Genomic DNA, 20,102 nt, shown 5'->3' on the forward strand with positions numbered 1-20,102 from the left:
CACTCGCGAGGGAAAGAACCAGAGAGATTTCTCATCAAGAAATACTCAAGCTGTCTCTCTCCGATTCTTTGTCTGCAAGCTCTTTTTATAAGATGGGTTGACACCCAAAAAGATAAGTGCAAGACAACATACGTCATGGATTTTTAACACATACACACACACATCTGAAAACATCCAAAAAACCAGACATAGGTAAGAGCTGAGTTCGAAACAGATAAACAACTTTCCACCACCCTGAACTGGAGGTGGAGGTGTCAAAACCACAAAGTACAGCTTGTGCTCTTCTCCTATCTATGTGGCTAAAAGAAAGAATGCAAAACATAGTTTGTTTTCTATTACAGAGAAAACCTTAATAAAAATACATCTATTAAAAAGAAACACATCTATAAATGATAATAAAATCATTTTCTCCAACACAGTCATGGTCTGGGGAGAGTTGTGGTCTCATGGTTAGAGAGTCAGACTTCTAAACCGAAGGTTGTGGGTTTAAATCTCATAAACAACTGTGGTAGTAAGTGTCTGCATGCTGATCTGGTTGTTTGTGTTCACTACTCACTGGATGGGTTAAATACACATTTATTTTGAATTAGGGTAACCATACTTCACATTCACTTTACAAATTTTAAAGGTGTTATCATTTACAGTAAGACTTACATTAAGAAAACGTCTTTTTTGTGTCATGGGAAACAAACTAAATATTACAAAATGATTAAATGTTTTATTCATTTTTAGGTGTTAAAGTGTAGTCTTGTTTAATATTATGTTTTCTCTAAAAGTCATGAACATTTTATTCAAACTGTCTGAAAACATGCCATTAATACTAGTAAGAAATGACAATGCCCACAATGTTAATATTTATGAATAGGGATACAATCTGTACGTCTGTAGAGCTGTTAATATGTAAATGATTAACATGTACGTCATGTCAACGCGTTTATTATATGTTTCAGTGTGTATTAAAACCTAAGTAAATGTAGGTGTGGTACAACCACACTTTATGTAAAAATACACACGTATTCCTAATGAGATCACGTTGGTTATTCAGATTTCTTTGGGATCTTCTGTTTAAAATAAACACACAAAATATTTGTTTTGACTGTTCTGTCTTCAAACTGTTCTTTGGATAATTCCTATTTGAAAAGCAGTGGTCTGCATAAACACTAAACAAATCCGAACAAATCTTTTTGATTGGATTGAAAAGTCTGAGTGAAAAGAATGAATCAAAATCCTGCGTGAATGGGATTTTACAAATTAGAAAGTGGATAAACATCATTTCTGATCCTGGAGCAACATTTCTAATAATCAGTCAGATTGTAGCATTAGTTTTAGGGCCAATGCTAGATTTAGGAGTGGAAGAAGCTTGTTAGTCTCAGCCTCAGACATCACATGGATCAGACGTTCAGCAAACAGTCCGTGTGTAAGTGACACACAAATTGAACCAATTTAGAGTCTCAAAGTCATAATCTGTTGAATTATATAGGATTTCTGTGAAACGTGAAACTCTTTAATGGTCTGCCTGGAAACAAAGCTGAATTGTGTCGCTTCCTTTACATGTTAGACAGACGGGCTCTTGTGTAGTCCTTGGCAAAGAAAAGCTGCTGTTGTTCAGGAGAAATAGCAGTAATAACATATTTAATAAAATATAATGGTACAGTTTGAGTTTAAAATGGTTCAACAATACAATGTTTTTTGTTGCCAATTGACAATGTACATAACAGTAAACATAACATCTTGTCTGCAGTACACCGCTTATCAATAATCAAGCAATGGAGTGCATGCAACATTGTTTTTTACCAATTTGTTTATTGCATAAAGTCTTTTTAAACCCAAAGTGTATCTGCTGCTATAATGCAGCTTTTATTAGAAATACAGTTGGTCTAGGTAAATCAGCAAATCTAACTATAATACAATTGCCTCATAATTTGGGCTGCGGGGCCTCTTGTATGCCAGTGGGAGTGCAACATTTTGAAACCTCCATTTGCTAAACTAGTCAGCGGGTCTGTTTAATACGACTCTGCCTGCTTTTTCCGATTCATGAGATTTGTTGTTTGTCTGACACTTTCTGCTTGTGTAATTTAGTATTTGCATTAGCATTGCTTATTCATTTGGATTAATATTAAGATAACATGAAAATATATTTTAACAATTACAGGGCTCAAAATTGCGACCATTTTGGTCGCATATGCGACCGAAATTTAATCTGTGCGACCTTAAAATATATTTGGGAGCATTTGTGCGACTGCCCATTTTGTTGTGACGCGAGTTGATTGTGATCCTGCGTGCTGGCGCTGTCCCAGGTTCAGTGTTCTCTCCAACGATACATAACCAATCAAATTTCACCATTAAGTTCTTGCGTTTAATGAAGACTGCAGATTGGCTAATCAGTCATTCCTTGTTGCCGTGAAGCGCGGAAATGTGAAAAGACGAACGCGTCGCGAGCATGACGAAAGCGAGCCGATTACACCCAAGGCTATTACTGTATTTTTTGACGACGATCCGGATTCAAATGTTACTCCACCACCGGAAAATACGAGTTGACGTTAAACCTTTCAGAGAGAGTGGCTTAAAGATTTCGAGTGTCTCCGCTATGAAAATGTAACTTACTGTGTTTACTGTAAATCCTGTAAAACGGCATTAATGGCGGAATCAAAACATTTTAAGGGCCAGACGTACCTTGCTTAAACATGGCAAAAGTGCCAAAAACACAAGACGTGTCATGACAAATGTGTTTATTATTGATGGAGACACCGACCTGTCTGTCAAAGTGTGTTTGATGGTGTATGTGCACATGCGCTGGTGAATGGACATTCGACAAACATCCTTGTGGTCCATGTTGCTGTGGAATACGACAATGCTGATGGTATGTTTTTGTTGTATTTTTTAAAACATTGCCTATTTTAGTAAAAGTATCCTGGTAATGCAGTTATCAATACCAATATATATTAGCCTTCTATATTAGGGTCACTTTTGTAATGTCACAATTAATCAGTGTTTTACGTGTTTGCTAGATTTTCTTTGTAATCTTAATCATGTTACCTGTAATTGTTAAATTATTATTGCTGCAATACTATTTCAACAGCATTTGGGTATTAATTTAGGAATTTATGCAGCAAAAAATAAAATAAAATAAAATAGAAGACCAACTTTTAAATGCTGGCCATAGGACGTGTAAAGCCCGGTGGTAGTGTTTTATTTTTAATAAAATAAATCTATTAACATTTACATTGTAGTTGTGGTGCTTTTAAATTTTTTTGATGGATGCGCCTAAATTTTTGCTGTCGCTCCTAACTCTTTAAAGTTGGGAGCACCAGTGCTACCAAATAAAAAAGTTAATTTTGAGCCCTGAATTATAAAAATTGGATTAGTGATAGTCTGTGGAACTAAAGGTGTCAGAATAAAGATGAAAAAACGGTTGTTGTTGTTGGGGTTCATGGTTAATTGTCATCAGCAGTAATGCAATATTTTGACGGCACATGTTACAGTGATGTGACACGGTCAAAAATTTTAACTAAAATGCATTGCTTCAAATCAGACTTCGATCGGTTGATGTAGCATAAAATGAAGTCGAACACACCTGGTGATCTGATTTTGAAAGAGACCTTTCATTTGTGAACAAAGTGAATGAATTTATATCTGTTTTGTAAATGATGAACCTCTAAGCAAACATGATCACGCATGCATGTCCTTCACTTTATTTGACACGTGTAAAAGTGACTGATGGCCATACTTTACATATTAAAACACTTTAAGGCTGTATCTACAATATTAGATTGCATGTCTGTATTTGTTGGCCTTTTCTTAATATTTCATTTCAAATAAAAACAAAGGTAAAAAGAATGACAGTAGGATTTATGTGCTTTTTACAGTACCATCTGTCTTGTTGCCATGCATATCTTACTTTGTGACACAATAAGACGAGAGGTACATTTGAGTTTAATAGTATGATTTAACTTTGGATCTCATTTATTCATTGCCCATAAACCACATAATGTAACTAATGTCCTTACAATGAGGAAGTTCATTAATATCCCATTGTTATGGTGTACTGTGCTCCGCATAAAAGAGAGCTCTCCTCGTGGCAAATTTACATGATATTCTACATTAACATTCAACCTAATCTAAATTGAATGCTAGAGGGAGTAATCTAGCATTTATCTGCAACATTGGCAGAAGTACAACCATAATGAAAGTTTAATGCATAGATAGACTATCTGTGAAATTGGAGGTGTGTGGATTATTTCTGTGAAAGATAGATCACTTCAAAGTTGTTCCCTGATCTCTATTTTCTCCCATTATAAGCTTGGAAAAGCAAGGACATTTACTTAAATAACATTTGATGATGGACAAAGCTATCTTGGATTGCTTATGAGTGAGTGCATTGCGGGGTAATTTTTATATTTGGCTGGAGTATCGCTTTAATGTACTGACTAAGATGACGAGCTAAAGCACTATGTAACATCAATAATGTAATCTCTAGCTAACAAGGTGTGTTATACATACATACATAAACACATAAATACATACAGAAATCTCACCTCAATATGTTTATTCCACTTTAATGTCAAATTATTTTAAATTGTTTAGGCAAGCAAAGCTGACTTGACATATCACAGACCGTAATTACCCTTCTTTATCTTCATCACAAAAACTTTTTTGGGTGCGGCCATGGGTGTTCTGCATTAAGTCTAGAAGCATCCACCAAATTTTTCCCCTCATACTCCCTCCTCCATGATTAAAATAAGTTTTCTGGCACCAGCTGAGGTCGCAGGTTTAGATGTGTATGACATCGAAGTACAGTGAGCCAAAGCATACGAAACAGTCTGCTCTTGCGTTTATCTTTGTTATGCACCGATCGGTCTGTGCAGCGGTGCGGTAAGTCGTACACACCTTTTGCCCTGCGTGATTTGATTTGAATAAAAATTATTCTCCCCTAACCAAGTGCAATGGCAGAAAAATGTAACGTGTTTAGAAATGACAAGTCGAGTGAAAAGTAGGGCAGTAATTTAAAATGTACTCAAATAAAAGTACACTTAGTATAATTCCTGAAAAAAAGTCATTACAGTAACGAGAGCATTTGTAGCTTGTTACTTCACCCCCCTGCATATATATTATTAAAAGACATATTGTATAACTTTGTTTTGTTTTATGTGCATTGCTTGCTCTTACTCGCCCATGTAATGCATAAAAAGCCATTGCCCTTCATCTCATCCTTTAAGGTTATGTTGAAAGACGATTGTGGGTTCACAGCACGATATGGATGTTTTCCCGTATTCTACATATTCTTACAGATATGTCATATGCCTAACACTTGATGTCTATATGCAGTTTTATTTGTTTCTCTGAATGTTATGATAAAAGATGGCTGCCAGACGCTATCGATTTCTGGTCACACATACAATATAAACATTAAACATGATGTGTCTTTGTGGTTTAATAATAAAATATGTTTTCAGGATAAAATCAATCCTTAATTTAAAAGCTACTTTTATTATAAGTAATTTTAATGTGCTCTTTCTGCCTGGCTGGGCAGCAGGGATGGGAAGCTAGGGGATTCTCACTGAATACAGAGTATCGTTACACCCCTAGCATCCAGTTACCATGTTTATGGTGATGAGGTGCCATTTTAAAGAAATATGGATCTTGGTTGTTTATCAGCTAAATATTACAAAATCGGTCAGTTACTTTTAAACAGACTTTGCATATTTGTAGCAAACTAACATTTAATTTTTGTGGCTGGGAGGCCAGACCTTTGAAATGTGACATAAACGTTGGCATACTATGCAGTTTATTTTGGCAAAGAACTGCTTACACAAAGTAATTGTCTGATTGATGGGTAAGGAAGCCAGTTAAAGTTGATTTTAATTTAAAGTGGCATGTAGGGGCTAATTATGGATAAGACCCACAATAAAGAGCTAAGAAGAGCTCAATATGTCAGTCTCTGCAGACCATTGATTATTAATATTACATTTACAATTATGCAAGAACAAAAAGCATTAGAGTGCATTTAGACTAACAGGATTTCCAGACTGTGGACGGTCTGTTGGATTGGTGGGAGGTTGTCATCTAATGCCAAGATTAGTTGAAGAAATAACTGCTGACTGCTAAATTTTTCCATACTTTTTGTTCATTGCAGGAGTGACCACTGTTCTGACCATGACAACCCTGAGTATCAGCGCTAGAAATTCTCTCCCAAAAGTGGCCTACGCCACAGCCATGGACTGGTTCATTGCCGTATGCTACGCCTTTGTCTTCTCGGCTCTCATTGAGTTTGCCACGGTAAACTACTTCACAAAGAGGGGTTACGCCTGGGATGGAAAAAGTGTGGTGCCAGAAAAGGTAAAGTCATTGTATACCTCAAACTTGTATGGTTTTATAAAATATTTTCAAGATATTTTCAAAAATGTTCAAGTCACTGTTTCCTATAATTAACATTTTATCCTGCTAAGCCAACACGAACAAAAAAGCACCAGTAATATACCATTAAACTAGTCCATGTGACTTACATTCATTCACGGTCTCCTAAAGGCATGTTATAGCTTTGTCAAATCTAGGGCTGTCTTGTTCAGGGACAGGTCACTATCTGCTACACTGTTGAAAGTTGATGCGTCTTGCATGGAAGATGGCAGAAAGTCGACCGCAGCAGAGAAAGCGATTTTAACCCCCCAAAATCTAAAAAGCCATGTCTGGAAGTACTTTGCATTTTGGTCGGTAGGAGGTAAAATTGTTGAGCCGCGAGATAAAGTTGTTCAACATGATCTCACAAAGTTCTGTGGGATAGTCATGGAATTTTGTGGCATTCTCACGGACTGCTTTTTCCTATTTTCAAACCATTTTCGCTTCGGTTTAGGGTTAGATTTGGTGTTTGCATTAGTATGTCACTTTAAATATTGGTTTATACTATTTTTCTGATTTATTCTTTTATATTTTCTAAACTTTAAACAATTGTTGCCTGGCGTTGGGGTTAGAGTTGGGATTGGGTAAGGATGTCATTTCATGTAAATCTAACCCTAAACCGAAGCAAAAATGGTAGGAAAATAGGACAAAACAGTTGAGTAACCAATCCGTGAGAATGCCACGGAAAAAGACAGTCCGTGGCAGGGTCACGGAAAAATGCGGAGATCCGTGAGAATGCCACGGAAAAATTAGCAAAAAATTTGTGAGATCAGGTTGAAGTTGTTACAGTTAGCATACCATTCAACCACTAGTAACATGAGGTCACATCTTGAAAATGTGCACCCAAATGAGCATGGCATCCTGTACACACTGCATATTAATTTGTTTGTCACTTCAACTTTTAATGCTTAATTCTGTTCTGTACACACACAGTTCAGTAATTTACAGGACTAACAACCGCTTTCTCCAACCGCATTACATCCCGTAAAATGCAGGTAGTGACAACTGCATTTACAAAAACTTTGCATAGTGAACAACTAGTAGGTAATAAAGTGTTTAAACGTGCATCATGGACATGACAAGTCTTTCTTCCGAACAAATAAATTCCTAGAAGGGGAAAAAGTCTTCTGTATGCGCGGTGCAGAAAATGACAGAGGCACGAGCGTTTGCTGCTCAGTGTTGCCAGATCTTGCACTAAAAAAACAGCGAACAAGAAAAATCCAATAATAAAGCAAAATAAATCCAAACGCTTTACCTCAAAAAAAGTTTTACTTTCGCTCCCGCTCTCCCCTAAATGAGAATCGTTAACTCTTAGGGCCCGTGTGAATGTACCGTGAAACATCTTTATGTTCCACTAAAGAAAACTAGTGATAAAGAACGTTGTTGTAAATGGTGATGACAGGATTTTTATTTGTACGTGAACTGCTTCTGGGTGTTGTAGGCAAACAGACTTGATTACTCTTTAATGCATCCTAATATAGGTTATGTAACAGCAAACCCCTGCATTAGTTCCAGTCAGTGATGTGATTCTTGACCTCCTTTGCAGCAAAAGAAGAAGAAGGAGTCCTTATTGAAGAAGAACAACACCTACACCGCTGCAACGGCCACATCTTTTGCCCCTAACATTGCCAGAGACCCTGGCTTGGCAACTATTGCTAAAAGTGCCCCCCCTCCCCCAACCGAACCCAAGGAAGAGCCCAAACCCAAGCCACCCGAGGCCAAGAAGACCTTCAACAGCGTGAGCAAGATTGATAGGATTGCCAGAATAGCCTTTCCACTGCTCTTCGGAACCTTTAACCTGGTGTACTGGGCGACTTACTTGAATAAAAAGCCCAAAATACAGGGTGCCCTACAACCCCACTAATTCTATATCATGTTCTTTGTTTTATTTCATTGGTTCATCTGCTGTCTTTACAGTTACAAAAAAAGTAAAAGGAAACTATCTGTCACAAATTTGTTTCAATGATAGTCAAGCTCCCATTCTGAAATTGTGTCAACATATGTAACATATCTTCCTAAATGAAAAAGAGGGGGTCTGCGTTATAACCATTGTATTGAAAGGGAACTCTTACTATATAATATACACACAGACACAACACAGTATATACTATTTGAGAAAATGCACATTAAAATTGTTAATGTTTACCTATACTCATGTCATTCTAAACCTGTATATTGTATTTTCTTGAAACACACGAAAATGATCGCATTTACTTAGCTAGTTTTGTAGTGAACACTTCTTACCTTCAAGTCAATTCACAAAAAATTTCCTTTGTAATGTATCGTAACTCACGGTTCACACGAACTCCAAAATGGATGAAAAATACAAAGCAGCATTAAAGTTGTGACTTCATTGTATTAGAAATCCTTTGGGAGCTTGACATCATTAGTCACACTGAACTGTCGTTGTATAAAAAGAGCTGCAAACAGACTTCTCACCCAACTGCACTCATGCTTCATAGAAAAATAACAGCATATGGCTTTGGAATGACATGAAGGTAGATGACTGAACTATTTCTTGCATTTGTTGCTCTTAACATCAAACGAAGATTTTGCGGTATATGAGTTTATGTATTCAACTCGTTCAGTTTGCATGGGGAAGCTTATCCGTTTCTGTACCCTATCAACAGCTTGATTTGAAACGATGCTACCTACAATCACAGTCACGTGATTACTTAGACTGTATTTTCTTTGTTCTGGATATTATTTTATCCTTTATTCTTATATAGGATTCCATTAACAGCAATAAAGCGTCTTGGTGGGATAAAAGAATCATTTACTCATGAATATAAAAAATGTAGAGAAATTCATAGACTATTGTGTATATCATAAAGCATAGTATTTATTTAGTTTTTATGTAAATATATAAAGTGTTAGAGATGTCAGTATAATTTTGAGCTTTGCTAATTGTAACTACAAGGCACAAACTCAGTGCTTAACACACACATACACACACTCGGAAAGAGAGAGAGAGACGGTTGTGTTTCAAGTTGTGCAACACATTCGGGTATATACTGTAAATGATCTCTTAATCCACTAGACACGAGTTTTGGATTTACCTTTTGATGATTAAGTGTGTGCAAATATACGTAAATAAAAACCAGTATGTTTGTACATTTGCACACACGACACATTTTGAGGATGGACTGCAGTAGACACTTAGAAAGAATGTAAACTATTGTCTTGATGTTGGAATGCGATTTTATATATTTAGCATTAAATTCTTCTTTATTCTGTATGTTGGTTAATGGTTTTTGTGACAGACTTTACGGTTGGTGCACACATGATATGAAGACTAGGGTTATGTGACTAGGCGTCACATTCAATCGAGAGTTTAAGAAGGTCAAGAGTGCCTTGTCTATATTTGCAAATTGAAAAGGTACCTACAGTATAAGGCGCTCTGATCTCAGATCCTTGTTTGCTTGGTTATCTGGGCAGTCGTTCAAAAACATCACTCAGAAAATCAGCTACACTGCCTTTTGTCTCACATGCCATTAGAAAGTAAACATATTTCATTGCAGACAAATCTGTCACTGCTTGTTGAAGAAAACGTGTCAAAATAATATTAGCCAGGTAGGCGAATACACTGTTCCACACACATACGTCTTGTAGTGCTATAACAATGCCAAATTTCTTTGTTTGTGGCATGATGTCAGTCGCTCTATAAGCACCCATTGAAAAGAAACCAAACTTGTAAAGTATACCTGTCTATTTTTGGACCCTTGAGGGACAAGAAGTTGATTTTAAATGAGGGACTTTAACATTACATACATTACTTTGATGTAGCAATATAGATTAGTAAGGGCTTTTGTGGTCGAAACGATAAGAGGCACGACATTTTGGTGAACTTCCATTATTATTTCATGTATGCCTAAAACATATGAAGCTTTTGTTCTTTCCAGTGTCCCAATGTTTTACTCAATTTGTTCGGTTTCTACTGTGTTTACATAGCTTTTTCTTTTTAAAGTTAACACAAAATGTTGGGATATGTCATTGGATGTGGATGTTTCTGGCACATCATCTGGTGTATACGATATATATAAATATTTGATTTGAGTCTTTGATCATGACAAAGACCTATTTTGGATAGTGTTGGGGATTGTGTTGACTGATCACTGATTGTGATCAACAGTATGCACATTAATGGGTTCTTTTGGAGCCAGACTTCAGTGAAGGCAGTACAGTTAAAAATATATTGGGATTTCAACTCAAGAAAGAGAGAGAGAGAAAATATACTGCATTTATATTTTTAATTCTTTTTTTTTAAGACAAAACTATTCATTTGTACCTCTTGTTATGCATTTTGCACATAAAGGCATATTTGACATTTATGTAGTCAGCTTTGTGCTATGCAAGAATAGCTTTGACACATTATTTGCCTCTCATTCTGTAACATTTTAAAAAATATTGTAGAAAGATGGTCAACTTTGCACCTTACTTTGCCATTAAAAAATAGAAATGTGTTTTCTTCAAGATTGGTGGTACAGGCATGACATAATCCATTTAAGTGACATGGCATTATGGCAATAAAATAAAGACTGAAACAAAAATAATTCAGTTATTATTCTATTCTATTCTAGCTTGTAGTTCTTCTGTTTTCCACAATAATTAATAAATTAATTCTAATTGAATGAATAATATTTTATATGCATCTAATATTTTAATCATCTATGTTATAAGTAAAGCATTTACAATTAATAGTTTTATTTTTATGGCAGATTATAGCACTTCATATGCATACCAGATTATGAGAGTGAATTAACTTTTGGATTTTCCTTACATTAAACAAAAAAATGAAATGATGAATGAATGCTTGGAAAAATTTCAGTGAACTAACTCATCTTAAAGGAAGAATATGTGTGAAGATATGACAGACACAAATAGAAACACAGAAAGTCCAGAGGTCAAATATGATTTATGCTGTTTTGTACACTAGGAAATGGCTATCGTCTTTGTAAATGTTTGCTTTCTTAATGTTATGGCCCTGTAGAATTTGATTCTTTTCATTAGTCATAAAATAAAAGGAAATTGAATAATGTCAAATTACACTCATGTTTTGTCATTTATTTTACATTATTGTCTTCTGACCGATAGACATTCATATGCTTTTGCAGATATCCAATCTCAGTCATCATCATTTAAAATCTACTGTAATATGTGTAATTAAGATAAAGGGAAGTTAGAGACTTATAGTCAGAATGCTGTAAAATGTAATGATTTCAGTGGTCAGTCTAATTTCCATTAAAGCAATCTAATGTAATATCTGAATCTGTATATCATATTCACATTGATTTTACAAGTCCTCAGGATTCCATTGTCACCACAACCACCTAGACAGTCCCCTTTTCCATCAACCAGAGAGAAAACCTCACAACCAGCCTACACCTACAGACTCCGTATTTCACTTCAACACGACACCTCCAACCATACCTGCATCCAGTCTTAGGGAGAATTCCAATCGGAAGTGATCACCACTATGCCCTATTCCCTTTGAAGATCAAAACTCTTGATGTATTAGCTCTAGGGGGAATTGCAGTTACAGATAAAAATACACTTTGCATAATGAAAAACAACGTCATTTTCTCTTTATCTGGAGTGACTGTTTACAATATGTGGAGTTCTCTTCTCAAAGTGGAGAAAATATCGCATTTTGAAAACACCTTGTTGTGGTCGACATCTCTAAACTTCATCTGACCTACCTGCTCACTTGACACTGGCTCTTAGTTTACTTAAGCAGTCTAAACACTCTAAAACAGTAATTCTCAAAGTGTGGTCCGCCAAACCCCCCCAGTGGTCCGCCAAAAGATGACCTAAACTAGGCAAGTGTTTATACAATTGTCACTTATTTAAGTAGATTTTTAATGCACTTGCGAAACGTCTCGGTTACATATGTAACCCTCGTTCCCTGAAGGAAGGGAACGGAGACGTCACGTCGTGACCGACGAATTGGGAACCGCTTCGCGGGTGACCTATCTGCTTCGAGAAACCTTTAAAACGCCAATGAACTTGGCATGCAGATAATTGCATCTGCCGGCGCCGCCCCGCCGCACAGCTATTTAATAAGCGGCAGGTGCAGTTATCAAATCAGCTATTTTTTGCTGAGAAAGCTGGACAGAAAGAAAAGTGTCCGGCCGATATCAGCAGTGGAACAGCAAATTGTGGCGACGGGACGTGACGTCTCCGTTCCCTTCCTTCAGGGAACGAGGGTTACATATGTAACCGAGACGTTCCCTTTCAGTCGGTCACTACGACGTCACGTCGTGACCGACGAATTGGGAATCCCTACCAAAGCGCCACTGAAGCTGACCCTTCCAGTGCCTGCATAAACCCTCCGACTCTCCTCTTTAAGGGAACGGAAATGGGGTTGAAGCAGAGGCCGGTCACTACTTGTTCATTAACCCACGATAGTGACTAGGCGAACTGGGAAGCGAACTCGTCAGGCGGGACTAAGATCGCTGCGGAAGAAAAACCCTCTAGGGGTCTACCACTAAGGTGATGGATAAAAAGACACGAGGTCTATAAAAATACACTCTCTTAGCAACACTAGAGAGGCGCGGAACGAACTCCGCTAAGGGAAACGTGGTAAATCATAAACTTTCCACGGAAATACTCACAAAGAAACCACTAGGGGGCGCAATGTGGGCGCTAGCCTCACCCAGATAGTCAAGAATACATCTAGTGAGAGGCTGGCAGCCGATGCTCCGCAACATCGGTCACCAAGCGGTGGAAAAGACAAAAAACATTTTTTGTAACGTTTTTGCCTTAATGGCCTTCCATAATGGTGCGGTTTCTGCGCAGCCAAAAAGAAAGGCTCCAAGCCGACACAGGAGCCGTTCCTCGATGTTCTCACTGATCTGACGAGAGAACTCGAGAGGATACCGGCTCAACACGAACACTGTAGAATCTAGTGAACGTATTAGGTGTCACCCAGCCAGCAGCTCTACAAATATCTGAAAGCGAGGAACCACGAGCCAAAGCCCAAGATGAAGCCACGCTTCTGGTTGAATGGGCTCTCAAACAAAAAGGGCAAGGAATGCCCTGTTTCTCATATTTCAGGGCGATTGTGTCTACAATCCAATGAGACATCCTCAGTTTAGTGACAGCTTTCCCTTTCTGCTGACCACCGTATCAGACAAAGAGCTGTTCTGAGGTCCGAAAGCTTTGAGTGCGATCCACATACACACGTAGTGCACATACAGAACATAACAAAGCCATAGCTGGGTCTGCCTCCGAAGGCAGCGCTTGAAAAGTCCACCACCCAATCTCTAAAGGGAGTGGTGGGAACTTTAGGCACGTAGCCCGGCCGGGGTCTCAGTTTAACGCTGGATTCAGCCGGCCCGAACTGAAGGCACGAATCGTTGACCGAAAATGCATGAAAATCCCCTATCCTTTTAATAGAAGCCAATGCGAGGAGCGTCAAAGTTTTCATAGTGAGAAACTTGACGCTCACCGTCAGCAGAGGCTCGAAAGGGCAGTGCTGAACTTTCAGCACCATGGACAAGTCCCAAGGAGGAATAGAGGGAGGCGCGAAGGATTCAGCCTCCGTGCCCCTGTTAAAAACCTAATGACCAGATCGTGCTGACCCACAGATCTACCGTCTATAGGTGCGTGATGCGCGGATATTGCCGCGATATCTACTTTAATAGTAGATGGTGACAGCCTCTTCTCCAAGCGGTGCTGGAGATATGAAAGCACAATACTGATCGAGCATTCTCGGGGGTCCTCTTGCTGAGAGGTACACCAAACAACAAACAGGTTCCATTTCAGCGTATACGCCTGTCTCATAGACGGTGCTCGCGCTGCAGCGATGGTGTTAGATACCGCCTGGGGTAAACCACCTAAAACCTCCGCGCCCCGTCCAAAGACCACACATGGGGGTTCCACAGATCGGGGCGAGGGTGCCATAATGTGCCAAGGAGTCAGCCAGGGAGGGACTGTCGCGAGGAGAGTGAACTCTGTAAAACCAATTCCTAGTTGTCCGGTACGGCGCAACTAATAGAATGCGCTCCACGTCCTCCCTGACTTTGCACAGTGTCTGCGCAATAAAGCTTACTGGGGAAAACCCCGCGGCCAGCTGTGTGCCAGTGCATCCACGCCGAGTGTTCCTTCGGATAATGAATAAAACAGGCGACAATGGGTTGTTTCTGAAGAAGCAAACAGATCTAACTGCGCTCTGCCGAAACATTTCTAAATCAGCTGAACCGACCGGGGGTGGAGTCGCCACTCGCCGGAGCGCGCTGCTCGTGAGAGCGCGACTGCCGCTGTGTTCAGCGACCCCGACATGTGAATGGCACGAAGAGACCTCAGATACTTCTGACTCCAGAGGAGGAGAGACGGGCGAGATGCGACAGGTGACGAGAGCGCAGACCGCCTTGGCGATAGATATACGCTACAGCCGCAGTGTCGTCGGTGCGCACTACATCTTAAGCATCAAATCACGTTGACGAAACGGACGAGCGCAAGATATACAGTGCACAGCTCGAGGCAATTTATGCTAATGTCGCTGGAATGTCGAACAGACCCCCGAAGCGACGAGCCCGCCGTACGTGGCTGCCCACCCCGTGGTAGAGGCATCTTTGCCAACAATAGCATGCCTGGAGACCTCTCAGTGGCACCCGCACCCTGAGAAACGCTGGGTCTGACCACGGGGTGAAAGTGTGACGGCATCTCGATGTAATTATAATACTGTGAAAGCCGGTGAGCCACGCTCTCCTCGGGACTCGGTCATAAAGCCAACACTGAAGCGGTCTCATATGGAGCAGCCCGAGCGGTGTCACGGCCGCGGCTGCTGTCATATGCCCCAGAAGTTTCTAAAATTATTTCAGTGGAACCGCAACCCTGCCTTTAAATGTTGAGGCAAGCCAGAATTGACTGAACACGCGCTTCTATGAGACGTGTTGTTAAATCGACCAAATCCCGTTACTTTCCGAGAAAAGAGATCCTCTGCACGGGGCAAAGTTTACTCTTTCCCCAGTTGACCTGAAGACCGAGACGAGCGAGGTGTTTAAATACACGATCTATGTGTGTGCACAGCATCTGACGAAACTGAGCTATTATGAGCCAATACGCCAAAACGCAAACACCGCTCTCTCTCTCAGGGGCTGCAGTGCGCCATCCGCAACTTTCATGAAGACACAGGGAGAGAGAGAGAGAGAGAAAGCCCGAACGGTGAGACTTTGTACTGATATGCCCTCCCCTCGAACACAAAGCGGAGAAACGGCCTGTGTCGGGGGAGTATGGAGACATGAAAGTACGCGTCCTTCAGGTTAAAAGCTGCGAACCAATCCTATGGGCGGATGCATTAAAATATGCTCCTCTGCGTAAACATTTTGAACAGCATGCTGTGAATGTGAATTCTGTGAATTCTCGATTCAGTACGCGCAGATCTAGGATCGGACGCAACCTGCCACTCTTCTTGGGTACAATGAAGGGCTGTAAAGCCCCGAATTTATCTCGGCTGGAGGGACCGGCTTGATCGCGTCCTTGCCAATAGGACAGCAATCTCCGCACGCAATACGTGCGCATCGACAGCCTTCACCGTGGTGAAGCGAATGCATGAATATTTGTAAGGTAGCCGGGCAAATTGAATGCGTAACCGAGACGGATCGTGCGTAAAAGCCAACGCGACGGGCTGGGAAGCTCAGGCCCCCAGATACCGAGCGAGAGGAAATTAACGGCACGATGTGTGTACCCGTGGCGAGCGGAGACGGGGAACTCAACGACGCGTGCTCTTTGGCCGCATTGTGAGATGTTGTGTGTAATGAAACACTCACCCGAAACCGCTGATGGATGCTGAGCAAAGGCTCCGTTGTAGATGTCCCGCTCGATACATCCGCTGGCGAAAGAGGAAGAGGAGAACTTAGGGTTTTGAGCCCGTCCGAAACTCCTATATGCCTCCGGTGATCTGGAGAAAGAAGAGGAATTCGCTCTTTGAGGTTAGTGGGTGCCGATTGAAGTCGGCGGAACACAAAACGAAACCAAGGATTCCCCACCCGGCCCTCCTCCGGGGTGGGGGGGAGAATGATGCTTTCACCATCTCCTGAAGAGCGATCCTCTCCATCTTCAGATCGCCCGACTCAGAGCCGCTAAGTTTCATTTTCCACCTCTGTAGCGGGCTGAGTGGGCGGGTGTACTGCTTACGACAGGTTCCTCACAGCTGCCGGGATGAAGGAACAAAAAAAGCCGCAGCAGGACGCCCTCGGCGAAAAGCAGACCAATATACTGACGTAACGGAGGGGGCAGCTAGGCTCCGACGTGGCATGATGCCTCAGTCTGCTCTAAAGCGGCCGATCATTGTTGGACACTCTCAACCGCGTCGCCGAAATGGCTGGTCTAAAATGGAACATTAGGACGATTATTAACGACCTACTTAATGCCCGCAAGACACAACCAGAGACGGCGTTCCTGGACCACCGGGGGTGGGCACAGCACGTCCGGCGGCCTGTGGGGTGAACCCAGTCGCTCGTAGCGCCAGGTCAGAGCCACACAGGATTCTTTAGTTGCCGGACCGTGACCTCACCTGTGCAGATCCTTCAGTGCCTTAGCCTGGCGGACCTGCATCACGCCATGGCGCGCACGGCATAGGCCGCCTCTCACAAGCCCGTGGGTCTGTGAGGGGAGGGAGGCTGGTCGCTTGGAGCAGCATAACCCTTAGCGGCCCCGCCGTCAGGAGAGGTGAGAGGTGATGGCTGAACGATCGGTTCCGGGAGGAAAACGAGTTTTCCACGACCGTGTCAACCAACATGCACCCCGGGAAGAAAGGCACAGAAGGTTGGGGCTGTTCTTGCAGTCCTGAAGTGCCAATCATCTAGGCGGGACGGTGCGGTGGGGGAGGAGCTCTCCGCTCCACACAGACCGTCTCCGCGCTCCCGAGCGTACATGGCCGCCACTCGGGGTCGAGCACGGGAGCCCCTACCCAACCCGAAGGCGGGAGTGGGTCCGAGTCGGCGACCGAATAGACGATCCCCTCTCCGATGCTGTGACAGACATAGAATCCTCGTGAGGACTGAAAGAGGACGAGAGCGCGTAGAACACGCGCCACCCGTCTCTTACGGCACCTCTGGCTGTGGATGGGGGTGCTGAGAGTCACTGGACGAACCAGCTAACCAATTCAGCACCGTTTATACGGAGATAAGATTTCCGGAGTTTTGCCACCGCAACTTTAACGGGGCTCCGCAACGGAAAAACGGGGGTGACGTTCCCGGAGGTACGAAACCCGTCTCCGCCATCCAAGAGGTTCATGCTCTCTTAGGAGTATGAACCCTCCACGATCGCAGCCTCAGCATGCACTCTTGCGCACGAGAGAAAACGATCGTGGCCACCCGGGGACCCATACATTTGCTGCATCCAGAAACACGGACGGAAAGACATCTTTAAAAAGACGCTCCCGTCTCAGTGCAAGTGAAATGCTGTCTTTAAAAAGACGCAGAACACCGTAATACTCTTTTAGAGGAAATACTCTTTTAATGTGCTGATGTTGATGAAGCACACAGGGGAACGGCTACGCACACACTCAACTAAGAGTGAGAAAAAAATCAAAAAATTAAAAAGAGAGGTGGAACACCCGCGAGCCTCCGCTGAAATGCCTTTGCCCAACCAAATCGAACACGCAGAGTTCTCCAAAGAGCAGAGAGTAGCTTCTCGTGAGCAGTCAGTCTGCCAGCTTTCGAAGCTAAAAAGCTGATTTGATAACTGCACCTGCCGCTTATTAAATAGCTGTGCGGCGGGGCGGCGCCGGCAGATGCAATTATCTGCATGCCAAGTTCATTGGCGTTTTAAAGGTTTCTCGAAGCAGATAGGTCACCCGCGAAGCGGTTCCCAATTCGTCGGTCACGACGTGACGTCGTAGTGACCGACTGAAAGGGAACTGTGATATCAGTTCTTGCCTTTCTGTTTTAATAACATAAAAATGGATCAGTTGGCTAAACCAAAGAGGAGTCAAAAGAAAAGATCAAGCGTCAACTGAAAGCAGCTAAAATTCACAGATCTATTAGTTTTGTAATGTACTAGTTTTTGTTCATGTGTAAAATCCCTGTTTTTCAGTGATTTTGGACATTAAGGGGAAATTTTTTTTCATATTGTTACCATAGTTACAACCATAGACTTCATATACCCACCACCTCAGTTTTAGTATGTTTAATGTGCAGTTTGTTGTTCATATTAAGCTGCAACTTATTTCACATTTACTTTTTCAAATGAAATAAAATTCATATAGTAATTTCTGAACTTAGCATTGCATTTGTTTTAAAAAAAATAGTTTTTGACTTGAAACAGTTGCATATTAAACTTAGCTTATCCTTCCTATTTTGTTGTTTTTTGGGGGGAGTGTTAGAGTGAGATTCTGTTAGGTGGTCCTCAGAAAAAAATTGGAAGATAAAGTAGTCCTTGGGCTGAAAAAGTTTGAGAAACACTGCTCTAAAACTTCAGAAATATATAACTTTACCATGAAATCACTATTACTGTTGAAAAAGCATTTCACTCAGCTATTTCATATCATATATTATTGTATAGTATTTAAAGGCAGAGTATCTTATTTGATCCAGAAACATTTTTAGTTATGCTGGTTAAAAGTCTCCTCACATCCTGATAGCAATCACTGTGTTAAGTTGTTTAAATGTATTTGTAGAAATGTATGTCATCTGTGAAAGACGTAGGACCAAAAAATGTTCAACCAATCATAGATTTCCGTCCGAACGGACCCTCATCGTAATTTGAATGCCACAGCGCAGCTTCTTCACGTAGACAGACACCATACGTCATCGGCGCGTTCACGTGCCCTCACCTCCCATCTGTAAACAGAGGGAAGAATGGCAAACTTTCCTGCTGAACTGCTGAAAACGAAAGACATCTTTTATAACAACAACAGCAAAAACTGCCTGGATCAGCAAAGAGCAAGAACCCAAATGTACATCGGTAACTTTACTGCTTTACCACGAGATGCAAACAGCTGCAGGAGGCAAAGGGTCTGAAAGGGTCGTTGCACTGTTTATTTTGGTAAGGTAGGTACGCGATATGTTTGTATTGAGATGGATTCAGATATTCTACTTTGATGAAACATTGTGTTACTTATAAAATTTGTGTTCGTTTAAGGATTAGTGTAACGATATACAGTAGTTACTACGTCTACACAACCGAAAGTGTGCTTTAATTTAATCCTTATTACTTATAATTAACGTATTAAACTAGTTGTTTATGTTGGTTATTTTGGTAATGTTATTTACTTTGTACTGCAAAGTTTTCTCACTGGTGAATGAGACATGATATGTGACCGTCTGATCTGAATGGAGGGTGGGATCGTGATTTCATTGCTAGTCGGCTACCATTAGCATTTATCAAAATGTGATACAGCTTTAAAACATCATGAAAGAAATTAATCATACCATTTAGGAACAATTTACAATAAGGTTTTAATTGTTACAGTTTTTTGCTAACAGGTGTTTACCAATACTTAAAAAAATCTTAACTCTTAACACAGCAACACACTTACATCACACGCTTGGGTAAATGGGTAATTTTCTGGCCAAAACAAAAAATTTTGAAATAAGTACAAACTGTACATTTCTACATATGCTTTATCAATACTTAGCAAACCTGATTCAAAATAAATTAATTTGTTCAAAACATTAGCATTAGTTTTCTATCCAACAGGAATATATATATTATTATTATAGCGCATAAACTGTTAAAATGAGAACATTGGCATTACAAAA

General features: G+C 40.9%; 1 protein-coding gene across 3 annotated transcripts in view; it reads left to right on the forward strand.

The window, feature by feature from the left end:
- Positions 1-11,441, forward strand: part of gabra1 (gamma-aminobutyric acid type A receptor subunit alpha1) — a 41,864-nt gene extending 30,423 nt beyond the window's left edge. For all 3 annotated transcript variants that reach the window (XM_055180322.2, XM_055180323.2, XM_055180324.2), the window contains exons 9-10: positions 6,134-6,336; positions 7,940-11,441. In XM_055180322.2, coding sequence (XP_055036297.1) covers positions 6,134-6,336; positions 7,940-8,257 — 521 coding nt within the window. In that variant the 3' untranslated portion in view covers positions 8,258-11,441. The remainder of the gene's footprint in view (positions 1-6,133; positions 6,337-7,939) is intronic.
- Positions 11,442-20,102: the final 8,661 nt, after the last annotated feature.

This window comes from Misgurnus anguillicaudatus, chromosome 9 (genome assembly GCF_027580225.2).
Source record: "Misgurnus anguillicaudatus chromosome 9, ASM2758022v2, whole genome shotgun sequence".
NCBI classification, from domain to species: Eukaryota; Metazoa; Chordata; class Actinopteri; order Cypriniformes; family Cobitidae; genus Misgurnus; species Misgurnus anguillicaudatus.